Genomic DNA, 17,839 nt, shown 5'->3' with positions numbered 1-17,839 from the left:
TCAATATCAATTAATTTTTCAGAATCTGAAACAGAATTAGTATCACCAACATGTCATGGAACTTGCTGTCTTTGCAATACATAACAGAAAAAATATGAATTATATACACATATATTTAACTATTTAAACTACTTAATTTAATAATTTAATAGTTAATTAAGTACTACAAAAATAGAAATAATAAAGTAGTGAGGTAGTGTTCATGAGTTCAATGTCGATGGCAGAGGGGAAGAAGCTGTTCCTGAATTGTTGATTGTGTGCCTTGAGGCCTTGTAGCTCTGTCCCAATGGTAACAATAAGAAAGCATGACCTGGATGACAGAGATCCTTAATGATATATGCCGCCTTGCTCAGGCATTGCTCCTTGAAGATGGCCTGGATACTACAGAGGCTAATGCCCATAAGAGTGCTAAGTTTACAATTCTCTGCAGTTTAGTTCAATTTGGTGCAGTAGATGCAGTTAGAAATTTTTTGGTGACAAACCAGATCTCCTCAAACTCCTAATGAAAGATAGCCACTGTTGTGCCTTCTTTGTAGCTGCATCGATATGTTCGGTCCACATTAGATCTTCAGAGATACTGACACCCAGAAACCGGAAACTGCTCATTTTTTCACTTCTGATCCCTCTATGAGGACTGGTGTGTTCCCTCGTCTTCCCCTCTCTGTAGTCCATAATCAGTTCTTTGGTCTTACTGATATTGAGTGCAAGGTTGTTGCTGTGACACCAGCTAACTAGCTGCTCCTGTACACCCTCTCGTCACCATCTGAAATTCTGCCAACAATGGTCGTATTGTCAGCAAATTTTTAGGTGGCATTTGAGCTGTGCCTAGCCACACAGTCATGGGTGTACAGCAGTGGGATAAGCACACATTCCTGAGGTGTGCCAATGTTGATTGTCAGTGAGGTGGAGATGTTATTTCCAATCCGCAGTTTGTGGCCTTCTCGTTACGAAGTTAAGGATCCAGTTGCAGAGAGAGATATGAAGGCCAGGAGGTGGCGTTTTTTGATCAGGACAGTCGGAATATTTGTGTTAAATGCTGAGCTGTAGTCAATAAACAGCATCCTGACATAGGAAGTCTAGGCGATCCAAGGCCATGTGAAGAGCCAAACAGTCTATTGTGGCAATAGGCAAATTACAGTGGGTCCAGGTCCTTGCTGGGACAGGAGTTAATTCTAGGCATGGGACAGGAGTTAATTCTAGGCATAACCAACCACTCAAAGCACTTCATCACCATAGATGTGAGTGCTACTGCACGATAGTCATTAAGGCGTTTTCCACTGAGGCTAGCGGAGAAAAAAACCAGAGGACATGGGTTAAGGGTGAAGGGGGAAATGTTTCAAGGGGACATTAGGGGGAGTTTCTTCACACAGAGAGTAGTGGGATTGTGGAATGAGCTGCCAGATGAAGTGGTGAATGTAGGCTCACTTTTAACACTTAAGGAAAACTTGGACAGGTACGTGGATGAGAGGTGTATGGAGGGATATGGTCCAGGTGCAAGTCAGTGGGACTAGGCAGAAAAATAGTTCGGCATAACCGAGAAGGGCCAAAAGGCCTGTTTCTGTGCTGCAATGTTCTAATGCAGCTCTTCTTGGACACTGATATTACTGTTGCCCTTTTGAAGCAGATGGGAACTTCCAACTGTAGCAATGAAAGACTGAAAATGTCTTTGAACACTCCCAACTATTGGATAGCATGTTTTCAGAGCCCTACCAGATACTCCATTGGGGCCTAATGCCTTGCAAGGGTTCACTCTCACAAGTCAGCCCAACGTCGGCCTCCGAGACAGAGACCACAGGGTCACCGGGTGCTGTAGGGATCCTCATAGCTGTAGTTTATTCACCCTTTCAAAGCGAGCATAAAAGGCAGCAAATTCATCTGGGAGTGAAGAATCACTACCATTTGAAAATATCCTGGGACACTTTACTACCTGAAAGTGTTATATAAGTAAAATGTGTATCCACTGTTTTACTCCTTTTTAGCCTTCTCATTCTACATACTTTATGTATACCTGAGATTATCACTGCTTTTAAGCTAATTAGCACGAGCTGTTCACCTGCCATCCGGGGAGAGAAACAGAGTTGGATGGAAAAGTGAGAAGACGAGGAACAGTCAGAAGAAAAATTTGGTCTTTATTCTATCATGGACATCTCCTCTGTTCTCTCCATCATGCTCTCTGCACATTAAAAAAATCTTATCACTTTTCCAGTTCGGCTGAAAGACCCTTGTATGATCCACTGACTCTACTTCTCATCCCCACTGATGCAGCTTTATCTGGTAAACATTTTCGGCATTCTTTGCTTCAGTTTTCAAACATCTGCTGTTCATTGGTCCATCTGCAGTTGCTTACCAGGTTAAGTAACACTATGACCCTCAAATACCCGTTCTTTTACTCAAAAGTATTCTTGCTCCTCCCTAACTCTGTAATTTCCCCTAACTCAAATGATCCTCTGAGATAACTGCTCTTACCACTTTACTAGATCAACTACTACATCATTCTGTTGATATGTTAAGGCCTTAAGCTCTGGAATTTCTTCCACATGTTTTGCCTCTCTTTTCTCCTTTTAAATCCATTTTAAGTCCACTGAGCTTTTGGACATTTGCCCAAAAAACGTTTAAGTGGTTTAACCACATTTATTGTTTAATACTGCTTCTGAGAAGCACCTTGTATTAAGCTTGCCATGCTTAAGGGGCCATGTAAACACAAGCAAGTTTTATAGGATGAGTGACTAAAAAACAGATAAAGTAAGTTTAATGAAGTATTTAAAAGACATTCAACTTTTGCATTAATTTCATACATCCAAGCTTATATTTGTCATCAATTAAAATGCAATATAAATAAAAGAAAAAGTTCCATAAGCACCTTCGGTATCAAAATATCACTCACAGAAACCAGAGGGCTTGAAGTAGGTACTGGGAGCAAACCTGCACCAGATATCAGTCCTGTAACAGAAGTGGCAGGAGCCAAAAGAGGCAAGGCTTTGGATTCATCTGGGATTTTACCTGTGAAAGAAGCAACACAATTACTTAGGATAATGGAATTTTTAAAAAATTGAGATTTTTTTGCTCCCCATCTCAACAGCACAGATTGACTAATCTGAGAGCTCACTTCTAGATCCTTCCAAATATATACAAACATAAAGATGTCTTTTAACCTACTCTGTAATAAGATTAAAAGTGCAAAACTGTATGCAACCATATATTACAGGAAAATTTGTTTTAAAATTTAAAAATGTAGACAATAATTTAACACTTTGAGCTATGGTCACCTGTACTTGAAACTTATTGGTCATGTACCATACGATATCAAGCATGGACGTTTTCCCCAGGCGATCACTCTCAGTGTTCGAAAGTTGTGTTACACACGACAACCGTTCATGTTGGCTGCATCACTACTAGCACACAGAACATCAGATACAGAAAAGAAGAACATTTTTTAAAATTCTTTTTTTTTAGTCCCCAATAAAATGACACATAGCCAAAATCCGAGAACTGATTTTTTTAAAAATTAAAAACCAGTTAAACACTCACAGCAAGAAACTATAATTGTTTACTTATGAGATTACAACTGTTTCATATAATGATGATATTCAGGGCAAAATGAGTTACAAGTTACAGTTCTAATGTTTGTTGTCCGTTTATTCAATAAGGTGTCAAATAGTGTATGTGTGCCTCAACACAAATGTCTTCACAGTTAACTGGATTTCAGTTACTCTGGTAATAAAAAGGGGTGGACTAACTGCATTCCAAGATGCACACAGTCCTTAGGTGGCTATTATATTTTCCTAGCTTCTTTGCACACAGCCAACAATGGACAGAATTCCTTCCATCCTAACCCTGTGGTCTACATAACAGAAATCACCTAACTTTCTGGAGCATAGCTTTGTTGTGTAGTTGCTGAGATGAAAAAGTCCTTGCAAAGTAAGTGTTCTATAACTCTCAATGGTAAAATGGTACAAGACATACGAAGCAAGTCTCTATATTGATTGGAAGTTACTTCTAAATCTGTAACTCTTGTCGCTAAGCAAAAATAAGGTTATTAAGTTCATACAGAATATGAAGAAATAATTGGGTTTGTTTGCCTTAATAAACAAAAAAAATTGAAGTTTCATAAATATGAACTAAACAAAGAAATTTTGCAACCATGGAAATTTCCTTTATAAAATTAATTATATCCAGCATAAAAGCTGCAAAATAAAACTATTGACCCATCAACTGAGCCTGCGTTTCAGAGGATAAAAATCCATGTTAACAGCACTATTGCAGCTCACACGCACTTTCAATTCTACCTTGTGTGTCAGATAAGAAGCCAAATCTGTTACTTACTCTGCTGTGTACAGCTCAGGCATGCCACTGAACTGTCATTATAAGATGGAGAATAGGTGAGAGTATGTAAGGGGAAAATGGGAAATAAGAGAACAGAGGAACCAAGTGAGTCAAAGAATGTTATGTAGCATCATGAAACACAAATGAGAATGGTAGAAAGGAAGTTTAAAGATCAGATATTTAAAGAGGAGCAATAAGCAAAAGTCGACAGAAGCAGGAAAGGATTAAGAAATGGCACTGAATGGCAGCAGAAGTGTAAACATGTTCATCATAAACCAATTCATTATTTTGTTTTGTTTAAAGCATGAAAGATTTAACAGCCTAAACTTTTTGCAAAGAAAGCTGCTGCATTAAAATTATCAGGTTACTGGCATAATTATTAAACCTAAAGAGATTCATTAATATTAAATTTCATTTGTTTTCAAGATTCAAAATCTCAATTAAACTTTTTTTTTTAAAAAGTCCATTAGAAAAAGGCAAAGGCCAGCAAGCAAATCCATGTAGAACACTGCAGAATTTTACAGGCTGGATTACAAGCGAAATTTAACAGGACTTCATTTCAATTTCTTATGTTATTCCCCATCTGACAGTCAGCTGGATCTATGGGCTGACCAGTGACCAGGAAGGAAAGCAAGCTAAGGGTGACACATTCATGACAAATAGAGAAGCTATTGTTGACAGTGAGCTGAAAGGAGTAGATGGCAGTGCAAGAAAAGAATCTTGGGCAACCATAAATGGCTGAGAGAAGACTGAAAGCTTCCTCAAGGACTTAAAGCATTCCTATCTCTCAAAGAATGTTGAAAAAGCCTGCTAATAGTTAGTATTTAGTTAACTAGGTCTCACTGCCAGGTTTCCCAATGCATGGTAATCACATGAAGAGTGAATTTTAAACTGCACTCAACTGTATTGCAAAAACCCAAACTAAATATGTTAAAGAAGAATTCTACCTTTCCAAAGTGGGCTACAATCACCACACATCTCACCAGCACAAAAGAATTTGAAACTGATGCACAAGCGTTAAAGAGTAGAATCATGTCAGCTTATCCTCACTTGGCCCTCTTATCTACTGATGATCTTGATCCTGCTCCTCACAATAAGAAAGTTCTGTGACGTTTCTGCTCTATAGTCCTAAATAAATGTGACAATAGAAAGCTTCCGAAGAAGCAGTATTTTTTTTGTCAGGACTGACATTTTCAGAACATCTTGAATGATCTCACTTGCACTGGATACTACAGTCACCTAAAATGTGTTTGTTCTTAGGAGAATTTTCCTGATTTTCCATAACAACACAAGTTTATTATCCTTTCCCATAAAATTCCCTTGACTTTAATTGGAAGTCAATGGACAAATGATGCATGAAGGCTGTACCATGTCTGGACGAAAGAATACATTACCACTCTTTGTCATCTATTCTTATGCCAAATGTGTTAAATTGTCCATGTCACTATGGGTTAGTGGAACTATTCTGAACAGCAACAAACGTATAAACAAAGGTAAACAATATATCCAAGTTAACTGCAATTCTTCATAACAATCCTCAACTTGCAGCATTAAAGAACTAACGCATCAAATGTTCTTTGTGATCATCGCTAAAATTTAACCGAGTTTCAGTTTAGCATTTAAATTGTAATTACTCAAATCATAGTTTGTAATACAAATCTAACTCTATTGCTTTCTAAAAACAAGCAGTAAAAGAGATCTACCAAGGAGTTCCATGAGACAATTTCTTTGAAAGTTGATAGTGTCCTGTGGACCGGGGAAGTCTAGAGTTTAATTTCCGATATTATGTAACTAATCCATGAACTGTGTTTAAAACCACATGGGTGGATTCTGAGTATGGATAAAATTTAGATATACTGTATTATTCTTCCACAGTACTAGAGAATTGATGTTTCCAGCAGAACGTTAACTTTGTTTCTCTCTTCACAGAAGCTGCTTGATCTAATGAACATTTTCACTATTTAGTTTTCATTAACCCACTTACTTTTGTTGTCAATACACATATAAACAATCACCTTTAAGTAATACACAAGAGCTGTTGGCTCCCAAGAAAATTGTACCCCAGCACAAATCACTGCGTACACTAGGAAAAACTGCCAAAACTTGGGTTGTAATATAAAGATACAAGTTTAGTCAATTAAGAAAAATTCTTCCACACAGTGTCATATTAAGAAACATCAATTCTTACTTTTATATTAGTAAGCAGCTAGATTTTAGATAAGAAAAATGATCTATCAATTTTAGCAAGTATTATTTTCGAAATAAAAATCATATAGTACACTGCATTTTTCTAACCCAAATGCATAATCTATTTTACATTACATAATAATGTTGATAATACAAACACTGGAAAGAAAGAATTTTTTTTTAAATGGCAGATTTTGAGTGAACTGAGAGCGCAGTAGGTATTTCTGGGAAGGCCTGAAACACAGGCAAGAAATCAGGTTCACATTTTCAACTAATTGCATTATCTGCTGTTAAAAAAATCTTTAAAACATGAGATTTTTAATAATTGATTAAAACTAAAGTCAAATAGTTTGAAAAATGCAAATGTGGTATAAAACATTTTTTTTGCTGCAGCTAGCTTTCAATATTATCCATAAAACTTACACTGTTCTTACTTAGCAGCATATACAAATAAGCAGATATCATTAACCAAACAGGAAAAGGGGTCTCTCTACATACAGCATTCATAGCAAATGTTGTGGAACCAACTAGTGAAAGGTCTCAAATCAACTGAATGTTTCAATGCTGTACATTAAGTTTGTTGAAAACAAACTCTTGCAATTTAAAACAATTTATGGTTAAATGTAAATGTCAAATAACAAATAACATTTATCTTGGCATTTTAAAACAAAATGTTATAATTAATTCTTCCACAAAAAAAATTGACTCCCAATATAAACATACACACACACATGCCCACACACAATCTCTCACACACACACGCATGCATGCTGCACATCAGGCACTAATTTATTAAACAGCATTTTAGTTAGAGAACATTTACAAACACAGTACAGAAACAGAAAAGGATTAAAATGCCTAAAGAGAAGACGCATACAAGGGACAAATAAAAAAAAGACAGGGCATCCATCTTGGAAGAGGTCGACGGGCAGTCTCCAGTCATTATTCCCCCCGTGAAGGCTTTGCTTGGTTGGCAGCATTAGTGGCATGGCAAACAATGCCTACAGTAGGCAAGTGCACAGGTCTGCCTTCGCCAGTCTAGTCATCTACTAATGCACACACATCACAGAGAAAACATACAAAACCAAATTAATATTGGTACTGGGATTCCATCTACCATTCAATATGGTTAATAAAGAAAAACCTTAAGTTATTTAAAATGTATTTCAAATTACCGGAAAACATTATATACCTGCAGGAAAAGAACCAGCCACTGGTTTGGCTTTTATGAAAGAAAATGCAGCTACTTATTGCTCCAAAGCCATAATACTGAACCACCTTTTAGAATTATAATGTAGTGTCAACATAAATATATGAAAGCAATTAAAAATTGCTCAGTTAACTCTACACTGTACAAATACTACATTTTTGTATATTTGTACAGAACACAAAAATCCATTTATTCCTATAGGATGGCAAACCATTTATTATTGAAATGGCATATAAAGTCATAAGTATTAATTTTCAAGTGTTAAAAAATGTAATTTTCATATATATATACCAAGATTTGTAACTCTGAAAAGCTTCATTTAATGTTAGCTTTCAATACACATTTCAAAGTAAGCCTTTATCTGCCATACCATCTTTGCCATTTACACAATAACATCAGCAAGACAGCATTTGTATTAGTAACAGTTATCTGTCAAAGTAATTATATGAAGGATAAGGTAAGGATAGAGAATGTTTTCAAAACCACACCTTAAAAATGTTCACTATACAAGTGAAGTCTTAAGTTAATTACGATACGAACACAAGGTCCAGCATCATAATTTCACTTGTAGGCTTTCTTTTCAAACTCTTTGCTTTGAACAGTTAACACTTATGGCTATTATGGAGAAAGCAACTGATGCAAATTAACGGAACTTCACTTGGGAATTACAAATTCCTCAGCAACCTTGAAACCTGTGCGTACCAGCTAATTAATATTAATTTTTCCAGCCAGTTAACAACATTATTTGTAACTGTATGTGGAAATACACACATATTTAGAGTAGTTAATTTAAAATATAAAAGATAATTTACATCATTTATTCCTATTATGCTGGCCGCCGACATTTCTAGCTTTTTAAAAAAATGTGTACCTAATTTACACAGCTCATTCTCAGGTCTGTTGTGTGCCAGTAATCAGGGTTACATTGGAACCTTTCTCAAGTCCGCACCATTCAAGTACAGCCTTTTCGCTATGATAAAACAAATTAGAAGATACAGTCTATAGATTTATTCCAAAACCATTTCTGGTTTACTTTAACAAAGTTAATTAATTTATTTTTATGTGTTTGATTCTGCATTTATACATTCTGCAATCTTATCTCTTGCTTACTAAATTAATATTGTGGAAAAAAATCGGTACTTTGAAAATAAAAATTGATATATTAATAGTTTTGTTCAAGTACAGGTTATCCCACAACTAACATCATTATAAGCATTATTTTAGTCTTAATTTAGCTGAATAATTATTAATTCTGAATAAATTGCATCAAAGTCCTTTTTTGAAAAGAAATCCTATATAGCTATTTGTCACAACTATTTCACTTTATTTAGTTTTTGGTCATATTACTATTTAAGAAACACAGGTCTGTCACAAAAATATGATTTTGAATAACCTGACACAGCTTGCATAAGGTGTGTCGCTACTTCAAAATATTTTATCATGTCTAAAATTAGTGGGCTAAATAGATTTCCACAAAAATAAGTGCTAGAACAAAATGCAAGTGATATTTTGAAGGCTGAAGCTATATGTACAATATTAGTAATGAATGCATTCAAACAAATATGCAAAATTTCTTGTCTGTTACTTTAATGAAAATAGAGGAGTGGATTATAATATCATTGCAAAAATAAAGGAGTGCATTCAGACATTAATTACTAATACTGCATATTACAGTCCAAGTCTCCTTATATTCTGTTAGCCTGGGTTTAAAATATCATTGCACAACTGAATTTTGGTCAGACATGAGCTAAGGAAAGAGATGTGGATGTGGAAGTGGGCCTTGGGTCCACATATTCAATCACAAAATAATTGTTTTCCCTGCCATGAATTGTTGGGGCATGCTTTTGCAATATTCAGAGTTCCATTTACCTACTTTTTATTGCTCTTAATGTACATATTGTACTAGGTAACACAATAATCTGTGATAAGTGTGATAAAGACCACTGTCCACTTCCAGGAAACTTTCTCTCAGCTGAACAGAGGATACACAATTAAAAGTCTGAGAGCTCATGAATTTGCAACAAAGCCTTCAATACCTACCTTCATTAAAGGGTACAACAATCAGGCCTCTGTCTATAAAAACCACGTTTGTTAGATGCTGGGCCACACCAACACTCACGGGATCGTGATATTTAATGTAACATACCCTTGACGAAACTGGGATAGGTGAATTGCTGTAAGGGAGAACAGGAGATAATTAGTTTACTAAAATTATTACAACAAAGAAATAACAGATTCCTTCATGGCAGCTGAATTTCCCCTTCATATGTGCTCACCATGTGCAATAAACCACTGTAGAATGCTGAACACATTATAGTGATCAGGAAACAGTGAAACCACAGTTAAATCTGAGACAGAAAGGGAGGTGACATGGGAGAGATGCTAAGACAGCCAGCTCCAAAATGTTGAACAAATAGCATTTAAAAAATGTGCTCTCAGACCAATATTTAGCAAATTTCCTGTTGATGGAAGGGCATTTTTTAACACACTGTAGTAATTTAATATTCCACCTCAGAGACAATTAAGTAAACTGCATTGACCAGTGACTGGAGTTAGGAAATATTAGTCTGGTAAGACAAGAGGTTACTTAAGGAATTTTAAAGGGCTCATTGTCAACATCTACCTGAGCTAAGACATTGCTAGGATTAAGCATGGGCTCGTCTGTTTGTTTGGCCCTGGCCTACCGATTACTACAATGAAATCCAAAAGATGCCACTGCACACAGGATAGAAGACCACATAATGAGTGTTTCAACAACAAAAGATAACTGGATCACAGAATTCAACCCTCTGCTTGCAAGTTACACATTGTTCTTATTTTATACAAATCTGTTGGGTTTACATGATGCAGGAAATTTGGACAAACACATTACATTAATAAAGACAACAGTAAGTGTTTCAGTGTCTTTTTAGCTAAATATACCTGTGATGTAGTATTAATACAGTGAGTGTAATACTGTTACCGTGCCCAAGTATTGTTTTAAGATAATTTGCTTGATCAGAAAAGCTTACAACCTACACACTAATATTACAGCACATATATTTAAAATGAGTAGAAATGCTGCATCTCAAATTAATCAGAATTCTGTCAAGAGTTCAGAATTTAGGAACAATATAAATGATCTCTAGTCTTACTGCTTCACTTAATGACCTAACCGTGTAAGTGTATATAAAGACACATCATAATTGTTCCTTAACTGCAGTTATTGCTACTATTAAAAGCCCTCTCCATAAAAAAAACCTTACCATTCCCAAACACGGACCAGCTTTCATGGTCGTTGCGACACTGTAATGTGTAAGATCAAAGGAATATAGGTTTCAAAGGAGATATCAATCAAACATTAACCAAAACATAACAATTTTAAAACAATCATAGCCTAACTTTAGAAATATGCATAATCCCAAAAACTTCACACACAATATACTGGAGGAACTCAGCAAGTCAAACAGCATTTATGAAAAGGAATAAACAGTCAACACAGCCCCTGCCAACAATGAAATAAACCATATGGTTTCCAAGAGCTTGCTTCTTTACCTGAATAATGGTAAAGTTACATAAAAGGATCCAATTATACTCAATACTACACACACCTATTACTTCAATATTCAATAATGCTCACCAAAGTATTACATGCAGAAGCATCAATTGAGGGTAACATTAAGAAAACTAAGATTCATCTGCTCCAAAACCACCTATAATCACACACATGGTAAAGATACCCAAAGGGTGATGATACACCTAAAGCCAGCCCAATAACCACTTTGAATAGAAGAAAAATCTATCACATTTATAATTAATAATATTTGGAGCATGCATGCAGGAGTTTGTTAATATTATTTTGGAATTAATTTCAGCAAAACCCAAAGTGCTGCATTATGTAATATTATCACACACTGCCTACCCGTTAAATGAGTTGCTTACATTCTATTCCTGGGTTTTCAATGAAAGCTGACCACAAAAATAAAAGCAATGAAATACAAGATAGAGATAAAAGATGAATTGATTACAAGACTATGTTAAATATAGATAAAAATCACTTACTTAACAGTTAATTTATCTTTTATCTGCACATAGATAAAGGATACTCTGCTGCATTTTGAAATTGTATATACATAAATATAAAAATACACACGATGAAAATGCAACACAATGAACTTTATCAGAATGACAACTAATTCACTTGGAGGTTCAATTGATATGTTGGAATAAATAATTCCTAATCATCTCAAAAACCACAAAGGTCTAGTCACCCTTCCAGTAATTTTGAGGGAGATTCTAAGCTAATTTGGCAGCATGATAGGAACCTGAAATAGGAAGCCGAGAAACAAAGTTGGGAAAAACAAAGCTGGACAAATTAAAAACTAACAATGCAAAGGGTACACAAGAGAAAATCTACAGATGCTGGAAATCCAAGCAATACACACACTGAGCAATGGAGGAACTCAGCAGACCAGGCAGCATCTATGGAAAAAAGCAAAGTTGACATTTCAGGCCAAAACCTTTCAGCAAGACTGTAGAAAAAATGCTAAGGCGTAGATTTGAAAGGTGGGGGGAGAGGAGAGAGAAACACCAGGTGATAGGTGGAACTTGGAGGGGGAGACATGAAGCAAAGAACTAGGAAATTGACTGGTGAAAGAGACAGAAAGCCATGGAAGAAAGAAAAAAAAGGGGGGTGTGGAGCACCAGAGGGAGGCAACAGGTGGGCAAGGAGATAACATCAGAGAATGAGAGAGGGAAAAGGTAATGGGAAATGGGAAAATAGTGAAGGGGAGGGGGTGAGGCATTACTGGAAGTTTGAGAAATTGATGTTCATGCCACCAGGTTGAAGGCTACCCAAACTGAATACAAGTTGTTGTTCCTCCAACCTAGGTGTGGCCTTATCACGACAGAGGCAGCCATGGTTCAACATATCTGAATGGGAATGGGAAGTGGAATTAAAATGGGTGGTCACTGGGAGATCCCGCTTGTTCTGACGGTCAGAGTGTAGATACTCAGCGAAGCGGTCTCCCACCTACATCGGGTCTCACCGATATACAGAAGGCCATACCAGGAGCACCGGACACAGTAAATAACCCCAACAGATTCACAGGTGAAGCTTCGCCTCACCTCACCTGGAAGGACTATTTGGGGCCCCGAATGGTAGTGAGGAAGATGGTGCAGGAGCAGGTGAAGCACTTGTTCTGCTTGCAAGGAAAAGTGCTAGGAGGGAAATCAGTGGGAAGGGGCGAATGGACAAAGGAGTAGCGTAGGGAGTGATCCCTGTGGAAAGCAAAAAGTGGGGGTGGGGGGGGGTAACATATGCTTAGTGATATAATCCAGTTGGAACTGGCGGAATTTTTGGAGAATTAGGTGCTGGACGCGGAGGGTGTGGGGTGGTAGGTGAGGACAAGAGGAACCCCATCTTTGGTAGGGTAGCAAGAAGATGGGGTAAGAGCAGACATGCATGAAATGGAAGAGATGCAGTCAAGGGTAATGTTTGATGATGGAGGAAGGGGTGCCCCTTTCTTTGAAAAAGGAGGACATCATCATGAAAAGCCTCATCCTGAAAGCAGATGCATTGGAGACAGAGGAATTAAGAGAAGAGGATGGCATTTTTACAAATAACAAGGTGGGACGAGATATAGTCCAGGTATCTGTGAGAGTCCATTGGTTTATAATAGATATCAGTAGATAAGCTGTCTCCGGACACAGAGACAGTGAGATTGAGAAAGAGGAGGGAAGTGTCAGAAATGGACCAGGTGAATTTGAGGGCAGGGTGGAAATTGGAGGCAAAGTGGATGAAACTGACGAGTTCAGCACGGGTGCAGGAAGCAGCACCAATGCAGTTGTAGATGTAGCATAGTAAATATAAAGGTCAAGTTTCCTGGCAGTTTGAGGAACACTCCAAGTAATAGTCTATTTTAGATTTATCCCTGTACAGTGAGATTATCTTATTTTAAAAAGTCCAAGGAAAGAGAGATAATACGGGTCCACAATCCTTTATCCAAAATTCTGAAATCCAATAAGCTCTGAAAACCAAAGTTTTTCTCGCCGACAGCTGACGTCACTCAGGTGTGACATGGCAGCACTAGCAGAGGCCGTCAGGCGTCAGTTGTGGCTCAGCACTCGTACCAGTTACACGTGCATTTGCTGTTCGCTGTTGACCTTGTGCTTAATTTCACTGTGAAAATGTCAAAAAGAACTGCAGATACCCCTATGGGTAACAATGAGTAAACGAGAAGGAAGCATCTATCATTATTAATAACGCAGAAAGTAGAGTTATTGCAGAAGCAATCATGGTGTGTCTGTGCAGCGTCTACTGAAGAATATGGTGTTGGAACTACCACTGTATATGATTTAAAGAAACAGAAAAACAAGTTACTGAAGTTTTATAGTGACAGTGACATTCTACATTTATTCCAATAAGTCATATACCATATGTTTGATTTGATTTGTTTGAAGCTGTATATTTTTATGTTTTATTGAATGTTTTTGTTGGAAATAAATTATTTTTCTTGTCATTATTCCCTAAACAATACAGTATAACAACTATTTACATAGCATTTACATTGTATTGGTATTGCAGAGTTTTGATATTACCCCTTTCTGAGAAGGATTTAGTTCTAGCAAATTCTCCAAAATACCTGAAGACTCAAGATTTGGAAAGGTAGGAAGTACAGTATTTAAGAAATTCCTAAACTGTAAATATCTAAAAAAATGAAATCTAGGCAAATTATATTTATTAGATAATTGTTCAAAAGACATAAAACAATTATCCAAAAATAAATCGGAAAATCGTAGTAATCCTTTAGTCTTCCAAGCTGAATAAGCTTGGTCCATAATAGTAGGATAAAAAAAGAAATTGGATACAATAAGAATATTTAAAACAAACTGATTCAGCCCAAAAAATTTCCGAAATTGAAACCATATACGTAAAGTATGTTTAACTATCGGATTGTCAATTCGTTTCTGCAATTTAGAAAGAGCAAAGGGAAGAGAAGATCCTAAAATAGAACCCAATGAAAATCCTTGTACAAATTTAATTTCCAGGTTCACCCAATGAGGGCTAAAAGAGTTATCAAAACTCTACAATATAATTATGAAGATACATTCAGAGCCCTTCTATTAGATTAAAAATGATTGGGAAAGAGAACTTAACCTTACTATCCCTATTGAGAATTGGGATAAAATTCTTCAATCAGCCAATTTATCATCTATATGTGCTAAACATTCATTAATACAGTTTAAAGTTGTGCATAGGGCTCATATGTCCAAGGATAAATTGGCTCGTTTTTATTCTTATATAAAACCTATTTGTGACAGATGTCATTCTGAGATAGCGTCTTTAACTCATATGTTTTGGTCTTGTCCGCTTTTGAAAAAATATTGGGAAGACATTTTTGATATTATTTCCACGGTATTGAACATTGATTTACAACCTCATCCTATTACTGCAATTTTTGGTTTACCTATGATGGATTCAATCCATTTATCTTCTTCTGCTTGTCAAATGATTGCATTTCTTACATTAATGGCTAGAAGATTTATTTTGTTGAATTGGAAAGAAATTAATCCTCCTACCGTATTTCATTGGTTTTCTCAAACTATGTTATGTCTAAATTTAGAGAAAATTAGAAGTGTTGTATTTGACCATTCTATTAAATTTGAAAAGATATGGAGACCATTTATTCAATATTTTCATATGATGTAATGTGACCCTGTTCCAAGCCTATTTGTTTTTCCTGTTTTGATTTTACATATGTTGAGAGGATCGGAGTTGACGACACCAATGATTTTGTATTTTTGTTAGGTATTATAAACAGCCCATTTTTTTTTCTTTTTTTCTCTCTTTATTAGTTATTAGGTTGTTAGATTAGTTTTTCTAGCATAATTTTTTTTTCTTTTTCTCTTTTTTGTTTTTTTTAAATATATATTATGATATACCTAGTTTTGCTTTGTTTATATGTTACTTGTATCGTTCATGATTTGGGAAGACTTTTATATTGTAACTATTGCTTATATATCCTTTCATGTTCAGCTTAAATTTGTATGTTTGTAATCCCATTATCTATGTATTAATCTTATTATGTTGATATTAATAATAATAAGATTGAAAAAGAAAGCATTTACATTGTATTAGGTATTACAAGTAATCTAGAGATGATTTAAAGTATATGGGAGGATGTGCGTGGGTCTGGAGCTCTGCTGGGTCCTAACGTTCACCCGCACTGAGACAGGTTAAATAAGGGACTTGAGCATATGTGTTTTTGGTATCCGCTGGGGGGGGGGTGTTCCGGAACCAATAAGGAGGGATTCTGAAATCCGAAAAATTCTGAATTTCAAAATGTAACTGGTCCCAACGATTTTGGATGAGGGATTGTGGACCTGTAATATGCAGTGTATTCTTCTTAATTCAGACACATTGCATCCGGTACATTTTAGTCCAATTAACCAAAGTTTAATGGAAATAGTTAAAAAGTTACTAAATGACAAACTACTGTTTAACTGAGTAATAAATTATGTAATTAAATGAAAAACAGAACAAATTACAACACTATCATTACTACTATAGTTCTAATAAACTGTGTATTAGTTTCTAATTGTTATTGATGGAGGAATTAATCCAGAGTATATTGTGATGTTCATTTGATTTTGATTGCAAATGAACAAAATCAGCACAGTGCAGATAGCGGACTGCCTTCATACAATCCTTTCGACAAATCTCCATTTTCATTGTTACATTCAAGGCGGTTGTGGATACCTTCAAATTCCTCCTAGTGCCTAACTTGAAGTAGTGAAATCGTTTTAATTTTCACTCCTGCTGCTTCTGCCATCTCCAAGCCTGAATGTTTGAAAAAGCAGTGAGAAAACAATTCTGAATTGTATTACTCCTCATTTCTTACCAACTATTAGTGACAAAATCACTGCTTTTTGATCACAAACACACATACAGCTGCCGCCATTTAAAAGCTGTTCACTCTAAGCATGGTAAAATGTCTTATGGACATGCAACTGATGCTAATTAGAAACTTCCGGCTTTTACTATATGTTAAGTGTTATTTTAGGTTTTATGTGTTATTTGGTTTGATTTGGTAGGTTATTTTTTGGGTCTGCGAACGCTCAAAAATTTTTCCCATAAAGATTAATAGTAATTGCTTCTTCGCTTTACGACATTTCGGCTTACAAACAGTTTCATAGGAACGCTCTACCTTCGGATTGCAGGGGGAAACCTGTAACATCTTTGTTGTTTTATTATATTGGTGTTGATAAGCCAACAGTCCTCTAATTTCAGATAAAAACAGAAGTATTGGCATTTGCTACTCACCATTCTCATTGACCTTTCCCTGAATCTTGGGAGTTTTGGAAACAAATATATAAATCTATCAATGATTTGACTAGCCATTTATTTTAAGATCTGAGATTAATTTCATCACAACCCAGAGATTATCAGCTCTCAGGTCCAATTTGGCTGGTACTACTTTCCTGGTGAGTTTAATTTTCTGGATCCTTTCCCACCTGACCAATTCTTGATTTTATGATATTTAACACTACATTATGATCCACGACAGTAAAGCAGGACATTCAACCCAGGGTCAACTCCAGATCTCAGATTAATTCCCCTCCTTGATTTATTTCCCTATAACCTGTTTCTCTCTCACAAACCTATCAACTCTACTGACTCTCCACTTAGATAAACAGCACCTCATATTCTGCCTGAGTACCCCACAACCCAACAGAATGATCACTGAAATTCTCAACTTCAGATAACCAACACTCCCTGTGTGTCTCTCTCTCATCCCCCACAGTAACCCATTTTCATTCCCCTTCCCCAACTGGTTCCACTTAACTATCACTCACACAGCACTCCTTAATTTTTCCAATATTCTCCCCCAACAGATTCAATTGATCACCTCTCTTAAATCAGATACAAGCACCTGCAGCCTCATTTCCATCTAATACTTTCCCTGTCTCTACCTTCTCCTCTTACCCAGCTCTATCTAACCCCTTTTACTCCTTCCAAAATGTTATGTAACTATCAGTCTCCTAACTCTGACCACTTCTTCCACCCATGATCTCTCCACACTCAAGTTCCCCGATATTTTGCCAGCCCCACCTCAAATTTCTCCCTCAGCACTTTAG

The 17,839-nt window shown here is 36.2% G+C and overlaps 1 protein-coding gene across 5 annotated transcripts in view; it reads right to left on the bottom strand.

The window, feature by feature from the left end:
* LOC140728980 (uncharacterized) overlaps positions 1 to 17,839 on the bottom strand; it is a 66,603-nt gene that overhangs the window by 38,675 nt on the left and 10,089 nt on the right. For 2 of the 5 annotated variants that reach the window (XM_073048165.1, XM_073048166.1), the window contains exons 2-3: positions 9,761 to 9,894; positions 2,861 to 3,000 (exon numbers count right to left, since the gene is read on the bottom strand). In XM_073048165.1, coding sequence (XP_072904266.1) covers positions 2,861 to 3,000; positions 9,761 to 9,894 — 274 coding nt within the window. Of the gene's footprint in view, positions 1 to 2,860; positions 3,243 to 9,760; positions 9,895 to 10,965; positions 11,006 to 17,839 lie in introns of those variants that run through there. The other 3 variants (XM_073048170.1, XM_073048167.1, XM_073048168.1) reach the window with 3 other exon arrangements.

Source organism: Hemitrygon akajei, chromosome 6 (genome assembly GCF_048418815.1).
Source record: "Hemitrygon akajei chromosome 6, sHemAka1.3, whole genome shotgun sequence".
In the NCBI taxonomy this organism is placed as follows: Eukaryota; Metazoa; Chordata; class Chondrichthyes; order Myliobatiformes; family Dasyatidae; genus Hemitrygon; species Hemitrygon akajei.
Note: the sequence above shows the minus strand (reverse complement) of the source record. Positions and strands in the feature narration are given on the sequence as shown.